Source organism: Chaetura pelagica, unplaced genomic scaffold (genome assembly GCF_000747805.2).
Source record: "Chaetura pelagica isolate M959 unplaced genomic scaffold, ChaPel_1.0 scaffold109, whole genome shotgun sequence".
Taxonomy (NCBI): Eukaryota; Metazoa; Chordata; class Aves; order Apodiformes; family Apodidae; genus Chaetura; species Chaetura pelagica.
Window position 1 is genome coordinate 11,697,246 of NW_009970725.1, and position 14,170 is coordinate 11,711,415.

Sequence of the window (14,170 nt, forward strand, 5' to 3'; positions counted from 1 at the left end):
TAAAACAAGTTTTACTCTTTCCATCAAAGCCCATATTAGTCATTTTTCCAGCTTAATGGTTCACATGATATTCTTGACAGACAAAACTGGGACCCACAGGTCAAGAAATGTCAACTTAATTGTCACAAAGTACGTGGCCAGATAGCTATTGCTAGTCTGAACGAAACAACACAGGACTAGGCCAGTTAAACTAAAGATACTCAATAGCACGACTGCTGAGTTTCTTTAAGAGTAATAAAATCACAGTTCCTGTGTTAGCATAGAAAAAAATGGTTCAAACTGTCAAGCTGCATGCAGTTCAACAAAAATCATTAAGTTCTTCCTCGCTTGCCATTCTCCAAAGCGCTTAAAACAAGAGCGGCTGGAAGATGCAATGCCTGAGTGTGATCTGACTGTAAAGACCTCAGATACTAGGTCAGATACTCCTCTCCTCCAACCTCTCTCCTTGGTGTTCCCTGCAGGTTCCCTATTCAAGCCTGCACACCATCCCACCTCTTCCTTTATACTCTTCTGTCCTCCTCAGGTGGCTTTTCTTATCCATCATGTTCTGTGGTTTGCCAAGCCCTCCAACACATATCCTTCCCCTCCTTGCCACTGCCTGTGACCTTCTGACCTAACACGAGCTCAGGACAGGCTGGTTTGCTACCCAAAGACCGCCTTAGTGACAGGGCTGGAAAGGCTGAATGGGGACATGCATCCGAGATGATGAATTTTTTCATGCTCTGCCTCTCCATGGCATTCTGCAGCTGGAGGCAAGGCATCCCCTTAGCAAGGGTCTGCCCGCAGGCACAGACCAGTAAGTCACAGTGCAGCAAAGACCATCCCTCCCAAAAGTAGGGATCTGGCAAAGTTCCAGCAGGGATGGCAGCAACTCTCTGTCAGTAATGTTCAGACAGAGTTGTGATTCATGGACATAGCGGAGAAACACATAAACGTCACCACTGTCACTGGTATTTGCGCCCGACAATTCTCCTACTTCCCCTGGGTGCCTCTCATGCCCCCGCTAATCTCATGATGGTCAGAATTACTGTCTGGACAGTGAGTCACTGCGAGTTTCAACTCAGTAGAGTACCAAGGAAAAACAGAGCCCTGTGGGATCAAATCCTTCTTTGTTTACAGGCCTTGCTGCCCATAACTAATTTTCTGCATTCTACTGTGGCATGTGCTGACATAAAATTAATCCAGAGTCTCTGGCTGTTCCACGGACTGCTCATGATCCCTCATCCAGCTCAAATCTGTGCAATGTCTTCAACCTCCAGAGGAGACAAGAGAAGTATCTCTATACTTGGCATTAGTGAAATATCAGGCCAATCATACTTCCACTTAAATTAGGAATCTAATTTCAAATATTTTCCTCCCAACAGGATGATAAAACAGAACATAATTTACCTCGACTTCACATGCATACTCCGATCCATCCAGGAGTGTCACTTTGCACTGCATATTTTTTGGTTTCTTGACAATCTTTAGAGGAGACTTGGAAAGTTTGCTAGATGATGATTTTTGAGAGAGCTTGTCGTCCTCTAGCTGCTGGTATTCCAGCTGTTTTGCACTCGCAGCAGCGAACTCCTGTTCTTTGTCTGTGGCCTATAAAGACAAGGAAAGATGCATTTTTGAAGTGAGATCATAGAATCACAGGATGGCTAGGGTTGGAAGGGACTTCAAAGATAACCTAGCTCCAACTTCCTGGCATGGGCAGTGACAGCTGCTACTACACTAGGTTGCTCAAAGCCCCATCCAATCTGCTCTTGAACACTTCCAGGGAGGGGGCATCCACAGGTCCCCTGGGCAACCTGTTCCACTGTCTCAGCACCCTCACACTCCAGAATTTCTTCCTAATGTCTAACTTAAATCTACCCTCTTCCAGCTTGAAACTGTCACCCCTTGTTCCATATCCCTACAAGCCCTTGCAAAAAGCCCCTCCCCAGCTTTCCTGTAGCCCCTTCAGGTACTGGAAGGCCGCTATAAGGTCTCCTTGGAGCCTTCTCTTCTCCAGGCTGAACAGCCCCAACTCTCTCAGCCTGTCTTTGTAGGAGAGGTGCTCCAGCCCATTGATCATCTTTGTGGTCCTGAGATAAAATGATCACACAATGCAGTACACTATGCACCCTGCACCCAAGCATTTAAATGAGCCTAGTGGGGAGCCTGATGCAGGACACTTCTTTTTAATCTATTGAAAATATTTCCTGTATTGCCTATACTCCTCCCAGCCCCTACTTCTCACTCCAAGATGTACAGAATACCCATGAAGGAGGGATATGCATGAAAATCCTTTAGGTTCCTGCTTTTTCTGTAGGTACAAAATCCCACTTGGACTTCTTGAACCTGTTTTTTCAGTCTGTTGGAAATGCTGAATAGTTGGCAAATGTTGCAATGAACAGATATTCCTACAGTTTCTTTATATTAGGTCCTGTACCTGTTAAATCACATGATGCTTCCATTATGTCATACGAATAGGACAATATTATCAGGTTAGCACTCATTTTTCTGTCAGTGAGAAAACAGTTCCCTGAAGAAAAGGACAGACCCACCCATGACATTGTGAATTCACAGGAGGATGCAGACATGCCTGGGAGAGTGGAAGGCTCCTCAAGAACCCCAGCAAAGGGTTAAACAAACAGGATGGAACTGAGGGGCCAGATTACTTTCATGTGCAGCTGGCTGGCTAATGGATGATAACTAGAGGACTAGAGGCTGAATGTTGTTCTCCACAGATGCCTGATAAGTCCCTCAAGCCACTGAGAAGTAGGTGCTATCTGAAAGACAAACATACTGGAGGGGAAAGGGGAGCGAAGTAATAACCGTGGTTACTTTTGCTTGGGTTTATCTGAGGGTCAGGCCATTTGAAGAGTTACCACGATGCAGCAAGGCCCATGGTCCTCCCCACAGGACTAGATGAAAGCCAGAACAGCTCTACAGCATTTCACCCTTCCTAGCAACAGCACTATGCTGGAGTCCTTACCTTTCTCATCAGTTATGCCCTTGATAGTATCCAAACCTCAACAGGAATGCAGTAATACCTAGGCTAAAGCTTAAATTAAATAAAAATTAAAAAATATGTTAAAACTTTCCATTATCTCAATACAAGGAAATAAAAAACAAACTGAACTGTTTTGGTCCTGAATGATTTCAGTGTAACAAGCAACTAGCATTGCTGGAAATATATTGTAAATTAATCCTCCAAATCTGTTTCCATTCATTGTATATAATAAACCTCCATGAGAATGGAGCAAATCCCATCCAGAAACCTTAATCTGCTTTGAGACCAGAACAACCTTGCATCGTACAACCAGCAACAACATTGTACTGTCAAATGACAGGGAGCTTTCCCTGAGAGGTTTCATACAAACAAGCCCTAAGCTTCCTCTCTGCCTTCAGGTGAACAAGGGAAAAGAAAGAGGAATTTGGAATGAGCCCTGCTACCAAGTGCACCACTCCCACACAAGTCCCAGCAAACTGCAAAGAGGCAAGGCAAGACCCACACTCCTCTTTTCCCTGTGAGTGAGGGCATAGCAAGGTCTCCTGGGCTTCCCTCAATGGAAGACCAGAAGACAGTGGGACTAGAAAGATAAAAAAGCAATACAAAAGCTGATTTCAGAATCTGCCTCATCCCCTGAGCTGTGGAAGCTCTTCCCCAGGAGCAGCCTAGTGCCAGCTGGCTCTTCCCCCTCAAGCTCCAGCACTGGAGGACTCTCTTCCCCCAGCACTTGGCCACTAGCTCTGTGCCTGGTCTTCAAGGTCCCTGCACACCTTGGAGGCTGGCAGGAGATGAAGGCAGAGTGTATGTCAGCAGATTAGCTGCTCCATGCTCATGGTGGCTGTGACCAAGGAGGAGAGTCCCCCCAGGCTCAGAGCAGGGCCTGAGGCCAGCCACCCCTCCACCACAACCACAGCCAGCTGGCAAGTGGCCCAACCTACTGTACCCAGAGAAGAACAAGACTGTTGATGTCTCCTGCAAGGGCCTCTGTGAAGAGCTGCACTGCTGCTGACAGAAAGAGGGCTCTTGGATGATTTCTGCACAAAGAAAATTCCTGGTCAAGAAATCTACCCGGGAAGGTGCACATGGGTGCAAAATGTCATTCCAGGGTGGGAAAAAACATGCTGTCACACCTGGTGGCTCATTAGATGTCTCATGTGAGAGTTAACAGCCTGCCCCAACACAAAACAACCAACAACAAACAAAAAAACAACAAAACCAGATGCATGGAATTTATCTTTTTCAAAAAAACCCAGGAAAGCTGCTTGAGAGAAAATCCCACAACAACAAGGACATGAAGCAGCCGTTCGAATTTTAGAACCATCTTCAGACTGCAAACAATTTCTGTGAACCCTAATGGATTGGTGATTATTTTCCTTGGTATCTTAAGACTAGAGCAGACATTTGTTTATTTATCAATAATTATTTTTAAAAATGCTATTGAGGTTATTTTGTTTGTCAAGGTTCTGGTCTACATTAAGATCAGGGGAATGGGTCTAGTTTAAAACTCATACAAAGGTTTTTCTCTCATTTGTCTGGAGAACAAACCATGCCAAGAACTATCAGAGAAGATCCCCCAAACTATGTTGACATGTTCAGACACTGAGGTACTCTCAGACTGTATTAAGTCTCTTCTTCCTAAGGAAACCTGACATTGTGCTACCTAGAAAAGAAAAAAAAAAAAAATGGCCAGTGAAAAACTCATGTACTCAGTGAATTATTCTGAACTCTGAAAGCATAGTTCCATTTTCTTCAAAATACTTCACCCATACAATATTTTTGCAGTATTTTCAGTGTTGTAGACTAAGTTCCAGTGCAACTCAAGTTGCTTCAGGGTTTGTGTCTTTTGAGCAAAAGATCTCTCACCTCTGTGTATATTACTGTATGTTACTATGACACAGTATCACAGTATCTCACTGGGGTATGAAGTGACATTATCAAACTTGTACAACGTATGAATCCCATCTATCTATGATAGTTGCTCATAAATGCCAGTGCTCCACCTGTGCAACATCCTCTTGCTCATTTTCAACGAGATGGGAAGGCAGGAAGATGGTGGGATTGCATTATTATACCTGATACAAAGAATTCATTTCTGTAGTAACTGCTAATCTCAACATGAAGAAGCATTTTTGTCTTCATTAAAATGTTCTTTTTTATGAGTATAGAATGACAGCAAAAAGTCACTGTCATGGATCATTAACTTAAATCTTTCTTCCCCAGGTTCTCTCATATGAGCAATAGCAAAAATCATCAACCTCCTCACTGCGATTACAGACAGCGAGAGCATGATACCCATTACTCCTTCAATTTTTGGCTTTTTTAGTGACACCACTGATGATAGCTCTGTCTCTTAGTGCTGCATTTAAGTGGTTCTTTCCTGTAATACAGATACTTAAGCCACTATGAAATAGCAGATCCTTCAGGGCCTACAGGAAAGCTGAGGAGGGGCTTTTCACCAGAGAGGAGTGATAAGACAAGGGGTAATGGTTTTAAACTGAAAGAGGGGAGATTTAGGTTAGACATCAGGAAGAAATTCTTCACCATGAGGTGCCATGGGAGGTTGTGGATGTCCCCTCCCTGGAGGTGTCACAGGCCAGGTTGGGTGAGGCTTTGTGCAACTTGGTCTAGTGTGAGGTGTCCCTGCTTGTTGCAGGGAGGTTGGAACCTGATGATCTTTAAGGTCCCTTCCTATCTTAAACATTCTATAATTCCATGATTCCATGATCACTGCAGCTGGATTTGGCAGACAGTTTACAACAGGGACTTCTGGATTCAATCTGGTAATCTCAATGGGAAGGTCTCACACATCCCTTCACTAACCCAGTTCTTCTACCAAGGCTTCCACAGACATGGGCTCACAGGTGATCTTCTTTGGGGAAAGAGGGATTGCGCAGCACACCAGAGTGTCTCCTCAGGTCTCCAAACTCACACCTCTGTAAACACATATAGACAGGTTTGGTGCCTAAGTTTTTTTTCTGGTCTTGTAGTTACTCTGGGGTTTGTTTTGGTTTGGGTTTTTTGAGATTAAAAAAACAAAACACACAAAAAAACCCCACAAAAAAAACCACAAAAAACTAGTGGGAGAAAAATTGCTGAAGATGTCTGGAAGAACAAAATTAATAATACATATGCCTATGCCCGATAGAATTACACTCTAAATTAATGACCAGTTTGTGCAGCACTGTTCCATTTTGGACTAGCAGTCCTGCCTCTTTTGCCCAAACTAACTACGTGCAGTTTCTGATCTATTTCAAAGATCAAATTTATCCCACTACACAACTGGTGGATGCTGGAGCATGAGCAGAAGTGTCTTTGCTGGCCATGGACTGAGGCTCATCAAGGGTTATCAATGGTAAAAATGGTTAGCAATCAAGAAAGTGTTTCTTCCAATACTTGATCTTCAATAGCAATAAACACTAGAAATCCTGTCCTGTCATGTCTACCTCTTATGAGTCAGACATGAGAAACCTCTTTTAATCTGGTCCCAGAAACTTTTGTTGTCCAAAGCATTTAGATAATGCAGCCCTAAAGGAGGGACATAAAAAAATACTTAGTATCTGAAATTGCTTGTTGCTTAGTATCTGAAATTGCCTGTTTCTCCTCCACCAACAGCAAGTTTGGGCTGTAGATCTGTGGACAAAAGCTTAAAACCCAAGACCACAACCAGCCCCATACAGCTTCCATAGGAGCAGTCATGCTGATTTTAAGTAACACTTTACATCTTCTAGAATCACCAGCACCATCTCTCAAAGAAATTCAGATTGTTTCAAGTGGAGTCGTGTTATTTTACCTAGTTGAGAGATGGTGGTCATAATCTTATGGAGCTAAGGGATGCAATTTGCAGGTACCTCATTGTGTGTCACTTACCCATGAAGTAAAATGCCTGTGAAATCTATATTAACAGGAAAAAAAAGGCAGCTTCTGCCAATTTAATCAGTGCAACAATAAACTGAGCGGAAAAGCATGTGATGGCTCTTCTGAAACCTATTACATGAAAGTTAAAGTAATTATAATGCAGTCTTTTCAGACCTACAAGAAGCTTATGGGACCACAGCGTCTTCATGGCTCACACATCAGACAAGCAAGCATGAAATCAGTTTTCACTGGTATCAAAGAAGAAATTAACTCTGAAAACATTTTCAGCTTCTTAAAGATTGGTACTGTTTACTACCTATGCAAATACAGGATCAAAGATGTTTCCTGCTTAGTTAATAAGTCCTTAGTTCGTAAGTCCCTATATTTAAGCACCGGAGGCAGAAATGAACTAGCAGTATCTGGTATTAAGAAAGGCTTTTCTGTAAAATACTTGGTACTATGCTTTGCATCAGATCTGGCTGGTGGCTGAATAGCAACTGACGCTGAAAGAACAGAGCAGGGCATGAATTTCAAAACATTCTATGTGAGAACCATTTCCTAAATGCAAAATACCAACCAGTCAAAATCTACCGCATCACACCAAACAGCCTTCCGTGCCGATCTGAATATGAATCTCCACTCCTAACACACCAGGCTCGCTGTTTCCCAGGAGCAATGAGTGGGCACGTAGCCATCTGCACTCAGTGAGCAGGTGTGTGCCCAGGCTCCCTTACCTGCTCCCCTCTCACGGGTGTGCTGTGGGCTGCTGCGGCCGAGAACTGCTCGAGCGCGCTTTGCTGCTCTTCACTCAGCTGCTGCTGCTCCTGCGGCTGCGTCTCTGCCGCCCCTTGCTGCGCAGGGCTCTCCTGCTGATCTTGCTCCTTATCCTTGGACTCGGAGTCCGATCCCGATTCTGTAGTCATGGTTGGTTATTCTGTAAAACAAGGTGAGCAGACCTACTGAGTATGATCTCGGAGCTGTGAACGTGCAGGCCTAGGCTTGCAAAATGGAGAAACATCAGCCACAAAGTTGTAGTCTCAATATGCACAGCCTTTAAAAATAAAGTTGCTATTACTGGCCCAATGAGGATCCCTAGGAAAGCTTCTCTGGTCCAAAAGATTTCACTGAAGTTACACACAGACATCTAGTTCTATATAGTTCATCATTTGTGAGAGAAGAGTAAAACATTAAGAAAAGCTTGTGTAATTGAACACTGTAAATCCAAAATGATTCACTGCAGTTTGAGTTTCTAAACCATGTGGAAGCTTTTGAACATATTAAAACGTTTGCTCTTTACACTGAGGTTAACAGGGCTTGAACTCCTCAACACCTGCACTCCCTTTTGGAAATGGACTCGACACTTCCAAGCAACATAGACACTAAAAACATCTCAAGTGGGCCCACCAACACCAGTGCAAATGTACAACTGTCCTTGGCACAATTCTGTCCTTCCTGCTTGAAACCACCCACACTTCTGCCATTTCTTTCCAAGTGCTGGAGCATCCAAAAGAAATGACAAATACTTCCATTAAGTCATTCTAAGTGTTAGATTTAAAGTAAAGTGAATATGACTTTCCTTGAATGTGAAAAGTCTATTAGAACTCAACTTTGTCCAGTACTAAAACAAATTTTAAATAATAGCAATATTAAAATTTTAACTATTTCAGATTAATAGTTTCATTAAAAATATGTGGTTGGCACCCAACTCTCATACAATAGACATGCAAAACCCAGCTTTAAAAAACACTAATTTTGTATCAAAACAAGGATTTGAAAAAGCAGACTCTTTGTCAGTTCATCAAAGAATGATTGCTCTTATGCTTGTTACTTATACACTTTCAGACCTCATGGTCTTATCCTTGAGCATTTTGCTTTCAAGTAACTTAAAACCAAAGCAGTCTGCTGCAATCTATTTCTGTACCTCATCATGTCATGATTTCTTTAACCTGGTAACCATAGCTACTATGTAATTATAAGCATTTCCACAGAACACACATCTGCTAATTCATTTGCTAGGAAGCCACTATCATCTCTTAACACATACTAGAGTGTTTACTAGTAGAAACAGGCTTATTAAAGATTACAGAAAGTAGACACCTTTTTTCTTTTTTTACTGAAATGTTTAATAAGCTACATCGCTTAACAAAAAATGTTTTAAATTAGGTCAATTACTTTTTTTCTTGTTCTGGTTTGGTGGGTTTTATGGTAGTGGGGGAAGGGCACCAGAAGTGGCTCCAGTAAGAACCTGAGAACCCCCCGTGCCGAAAACCCAGCCAAGAAGCCATTAGAGGGACAATAAATGCACCTCAGCTATTAACATACAAAAGAACTGATATAACACTTGAGCAAAGAAGCACTTAGAGGGAGAAGAGCTGAGCTGGGGAAGGAAAGCAGTGCTGGTGGTTGGTGAGGAGGAAGGGGAAGAAGGTGCCCAAGCAGAAGTTTCCCTGCAGCCCATGGCGAGATGGCAGCTGTGCCCCTGCACTCATGGAGGAACACGGTGGAACATTCCCTGAAGGTGCCAGGAGGGGTGAACTTCAATTTTGTGGCCAATGGATTTTGCTACCAGTGGACTCTGATTGCACAGCTGTAGAAGACCCCAGCACCAGGACAGCTGGCTGTTCCCAAAGCAGCCCGTGACTGTATGGGAAGCCCAGGCTGGAGCAGCTCCGGACCTCGTGGGAAGGACTCATGAAGGAGAGGTTCATGGAGGACTCTCTCCCATGGGAGGGACCCCGTGGGGAAGCAGGGAAGGACTGTAAGGAATCCTTCTTCTGGAGGAGAAGGGTGCAGCAAAAACTACCAGCATGTGAACTGACTCTAAACCCCATCCCCTGTCCCCCTGTGCTGCTGGGGGGAAGGAGGTAGAGAAACCAGAAACAAAATAACTTCGGCCCCGGAAGGAGGGAGGGGTGGGCTAACATATGTAAGCCCTGCTCTGTGTGTTGTCTGTGTCCTGTGTGTTTGATTAGTGTGAAATTAAATTATTATATTTTCCCCAAGTCGAGTCTGTTTTGCCCAGGACCTTAATCAGTGAAGAATCTTCCTTGTCCTTTGTCTCAACCCAGGAGCTTTGTCCTCCTCATCCCAGAGAGCATGTGTGTGAGAGTTTAGTGAGTGGCCATAGGGCTATTTCTTTGTTGTAGTATTGGGCTTAAATCACAACAGTTCTCCAGTGAATAAATGCCTTAGTACAGCAGGCAAGTGCCCAGGATCTGCACTGCACATGAGGATGGGAGTGCACGTTGCTACTTCTGCATGCCAGAACAGCACAAGGGAGAAGCAGAACTAGAAAGCCTATGTGGCAGATTTATGCTTCAGGCCATGTTTTCAAAGTCCTAACATATACCACACCTGTTTAGAAACACATCATAAATTTCTATACTCAAACTGACACAGGTCAAAAGTACCTTTTAAAATGCATTGCTTAACAAACTGTCTTTAGCACCTACAAAAAGCAACAATTAACTCATGCCTTTTAAAATGTGACAGTCAGACAAGCAACCATCTAATTCAACTTCAGATGTCCACATGTAAGATGGCCACTTCAAACACAGTGGAGAAAACCAGTCATTTCAGAGAGCAACTCATCTGACCCATTTTAGATGCCTGCTTTTAGCTGAGATGTATCACATAGCCGGCAAGACTTCATCTGACTCACTACAAAGAAAGCCTAAATGAGTTCCTCCAATGTAGATAAAACAAACATCCTCCATTTTCAAGTCTATTAATCCACTCTGTGTTTTGTATGTTTTAAGAATTAAATTGCAGAACACTCTTAATCTCTCAGAGTTTTGTTTTGCCCATCTGTCAAATCAACACTGAATAAACTAGTCTTCATTTCATGCTATTATGGTTGCCTTGCTTTGAAAGCACCCAGGTTATCACAAACTTCACAAGTTTTTCCCCAAACCCATGCTTTGTACAAGTCTATGAAGATATGAACTGCAAATTAATAATTATTCCAATAAAAATCAAAAGATATATTTTATTTTTCAGAAACTATGGATTAGGAAGTAATAAAAAACTTATAGCTACAAAAATAATTGATCAAACACCACTAAACAGCATAGATGACCAATACAAAGTGTAATGCATGAATGTTGTAGCACAAAGTCTGGGTTTTTTCCCCTTCTGATAGGAGTTAGAGCAGTGTAAATAGGGAGCCCTATCAGACTTGGTGTTTGAAAATGGTCACCCCAAGTATCTTGAGGCATTAATCTTCACAGGATCAGATTGCCAGCCAATACAAATCAAAAGTTGGTGTTCATCAAGCTGCCAACACTGTGTCTCTCTCTGGAAGCTCATTTTTGCACCCTGTGGTGCTTCTTTCCTAATGATCATCTGCATCCTGCTTGTTTGTCAGCGTGGAAACAGTTATTTTTAAAAGCCCCATAAAACACAACTTCATGTAGCATGAGACGAAAACTTGCTCTTCTTGCCAGTTATAACATCACATCTCAAGGAGCAACAATGTCCTTCTTAACTTCTTCCAGGACATTCCCACATGAAGCAGAGCCTGACAATACTGTGAGTTATCCTCTGGGAATGGTTTTCTCTCCAGTTGTATGAGTTCTCTCTCGCTCCAAGAGTGCTTTGTTAGAAAACTTTCTATGCATTATCAAATCTTTTAGCTTAAGTGATTCCCTGGATACAATATTCCTGTTATTAGTCAGACAGCAGATGGATTTAATTAACCCAAGGTTACTCATTTCCAAATTTCTTCTTTAGTTCCCTATGCAAACTACTATGTTTAACAACAAATATTGAGAACAAAATACTATTGATTTCACACCATTCTGTTACAGGCATAAACAGAAGCAAACACATTTTTAATCCAATTTCTTATAAACTCCTCTGATGATTGCATTGTTAAGATTTATCTCATTCCATCTAGTGCAGATTGAAAATATTTAACTTACAAGACAGAAGACAACATTCCTCTCTCAGTGCAAACCAATAGGATGTTTCACCTTCCTCAGAAAAAGCTGATTATCCAAAAGTAGTCTGGAAGCATTTCACTCATTTAAAGAAATCACAGCCATCTCAGGAAATTTAACACCATAAACATTTATTTTGTTTGTAGGCAGCAATCCGGACAGAATAGCTAGTAGTGTCTAAACATTTGTCAAACACACATAATTGGCTAAGAATTTATTTCTCTTATTTTGTTTGGTTATTTACTATACCCATCTATGTACCAAAATCATGACTTCTACTGCAAGTTTCAGTACAGGAAGAAAAATCACTGAAGTTCTCGAAACTTTCTTTGTTGCCAGCACAACCCTCATTATCAAATTCCCCTTTTCAGTAAACAAAAAACAAACTAATGAAAAGAAACTAAGAGCACTACCTTATACAAATGAGGTAATACTATGCAAGCCAGATGTGTACTTGGATAGCTCCCTTTTGGCTTACAACCCAATATTCAAAGATTCCAAAAGATTAGCTGAATCCAGACTTAACACAGATGCTAGTAATACTGTATAGTGTAAGGTTTAAGTAAATTTGGCTACAAAATTTAATCACTATGAAAATCAAGTGTTTTAATTAAAGTAAAAAAATAAGGCAAGAACTAGCTTATTGTAATCTGTGTTGACTATTTACAAACTAGGTTAAAAATATATGTACATTCAAAGGTTAAAAGGTCTAAAATGTAAGTGATTGAGAGCGCTGCAGAAGAATAATTAAGGGAAGATAAACATTCATATACCTTGAAAGTATTAAAAACATAAAAAAACCACATGACATTTATTAAAATATTTTTTATTAAATCTAATCACTGACAAGAAATCTCATACTACTACATTATACAAAGTGAAGACATTACATACAGATTGCAAAACCTGCAAACCATGAGCAAAGCCTTTATCCTAAAACCTTCCAACACAGCTAGTCCTTGGTACCTACAGCTGCCAACGTACTGGAGCTTGGAAGATTACCATTTCCATTACCAACTACTTGCTATGGACTTGAAACACATAATTTCCTTTTCTTCATACTGGAACGAAAATCATGTTGTCTTCTATTAATTCTCTAAGCAGGCAAAGCCCAGGCTATGTCACCTGGTCCCCTCCAGCAAGTGACAATCTCAATCTACTGTATATATTCATACATTCAATGAGTTATTTGACTCCTTGTCTCCTGTTCTCTGAGCACAGACCTTCTGGGTTGCAACTACTGAGCAACAAAATTCACAGCTAATTGACAGCAGAGGCCACAGTTTAATTAACCCAGCAGTCATTAATAAACCTTTATTTGTACATAAATACATGCTAGTGAAAATACATGCTATATTAAGCAAATGGAAATCACATTACAGAAGAAATTGCAAATTAATTCCAAATAAATTGCGATGTAATGACAAAACAAAATTGAACCAAATACAATTAAATGAACTATACATAGCCACTATTTCCTGTATGCACAGATTAATTATTTACATTTAAATGCTTCTCTGATCTAATTAAATCTTTCTGGAAAGTTCTCCTTTAATTACAATAATTTCTGAATATTGTTATAAATCTTTGCAAAGGTCCAAATTTGGAATTTATGTAACAAAATAATGATTCCATACTTCAAAAATAATGTTCTGCCTAACGAGAGCCATATTTATCTGATAATGATGAGATGCTGATGAGAAGAGCATATGGAGAACAATATTGCTGCTATGAGCAACAACAGAAATGAGAATATACGTTTCAAGAAAAGAGTACATGCAAGAAAAGACTTTTAAGCTTGAAATATAAACAGTTTTCATCAAAGTGCTTGAAATCTCAGTTGACTTCATTCCATTTGGGTTCCTTATCAGGAAAACAACCATTATTTGCTGATGCTCTTTGATTTGGGTGATTTTTTCTCAGATGCATGAGACACTTAAGCCATAAAAGCCTCACGTAGGGTCCCTGGGAGAGGCAAGAGGCAGGACCTTTGCTGCACTTCACCAGTTAAAATCAGCTCTTTTCATAAAATCACAGAATTACTTTGGTTGGAAAATATCTTTAAGAGTTGGACTCAGTGATCTTAACTGAGAATACTTCCAAGTTCTTCATTAAACCACGTCCCTAAGCACCATACCTACACATCCTTTAAATACTTCCAGGGATGGTGAGTCCACCACTTCCCTGTGCCACCTGTTCCAATGCCTGAAAACCCCTTCTGGTCTCAGAGGAGGGCCATGAAGATGATCTGAGGGAGCACCTCTTGTTTGAAGACAGGCTGAGAGAGTTGGGATTGTTCAGCCTGAAGAAAAGAATGCTTCAGGGAGACTACATAGCAGCCTTCCTGTACCCAAAGGGGGCCTACAAGAAAGCTGGGGAGGGACACTATACAAAG

General features: G+C 41.4%; 1 protein-coding gene across 1 annotated transcript in view; it reads right to left on the reverse strand.

Moving 5' to 3' along the window:
- Positions 1-7,758, reverse strand: part of EPB41L3 (erythrocyte membrane protein band 4.1-like 3) — a 70,318-nt gene extending 62,560 nt beyond the window's left edge. The window contains exons 1-2 of the mRNA XM_010006860.1: positions 7,570-7,758; positions 1,390-1,587 (exon numbers count right to left, since the gene is read on the reverse strand). Of these exons, the coding sequence (XP_010005162.1) occupies positions 1,390-1,587; positions 7,570-7,758 (387 nt within the window). The remainder of the gene's footprint in view (positions 1-1,389; positions 1,588-7,569) is intronic.
- Positions 7,759-14,170: the final 6,412 nt, after the last annotated feature.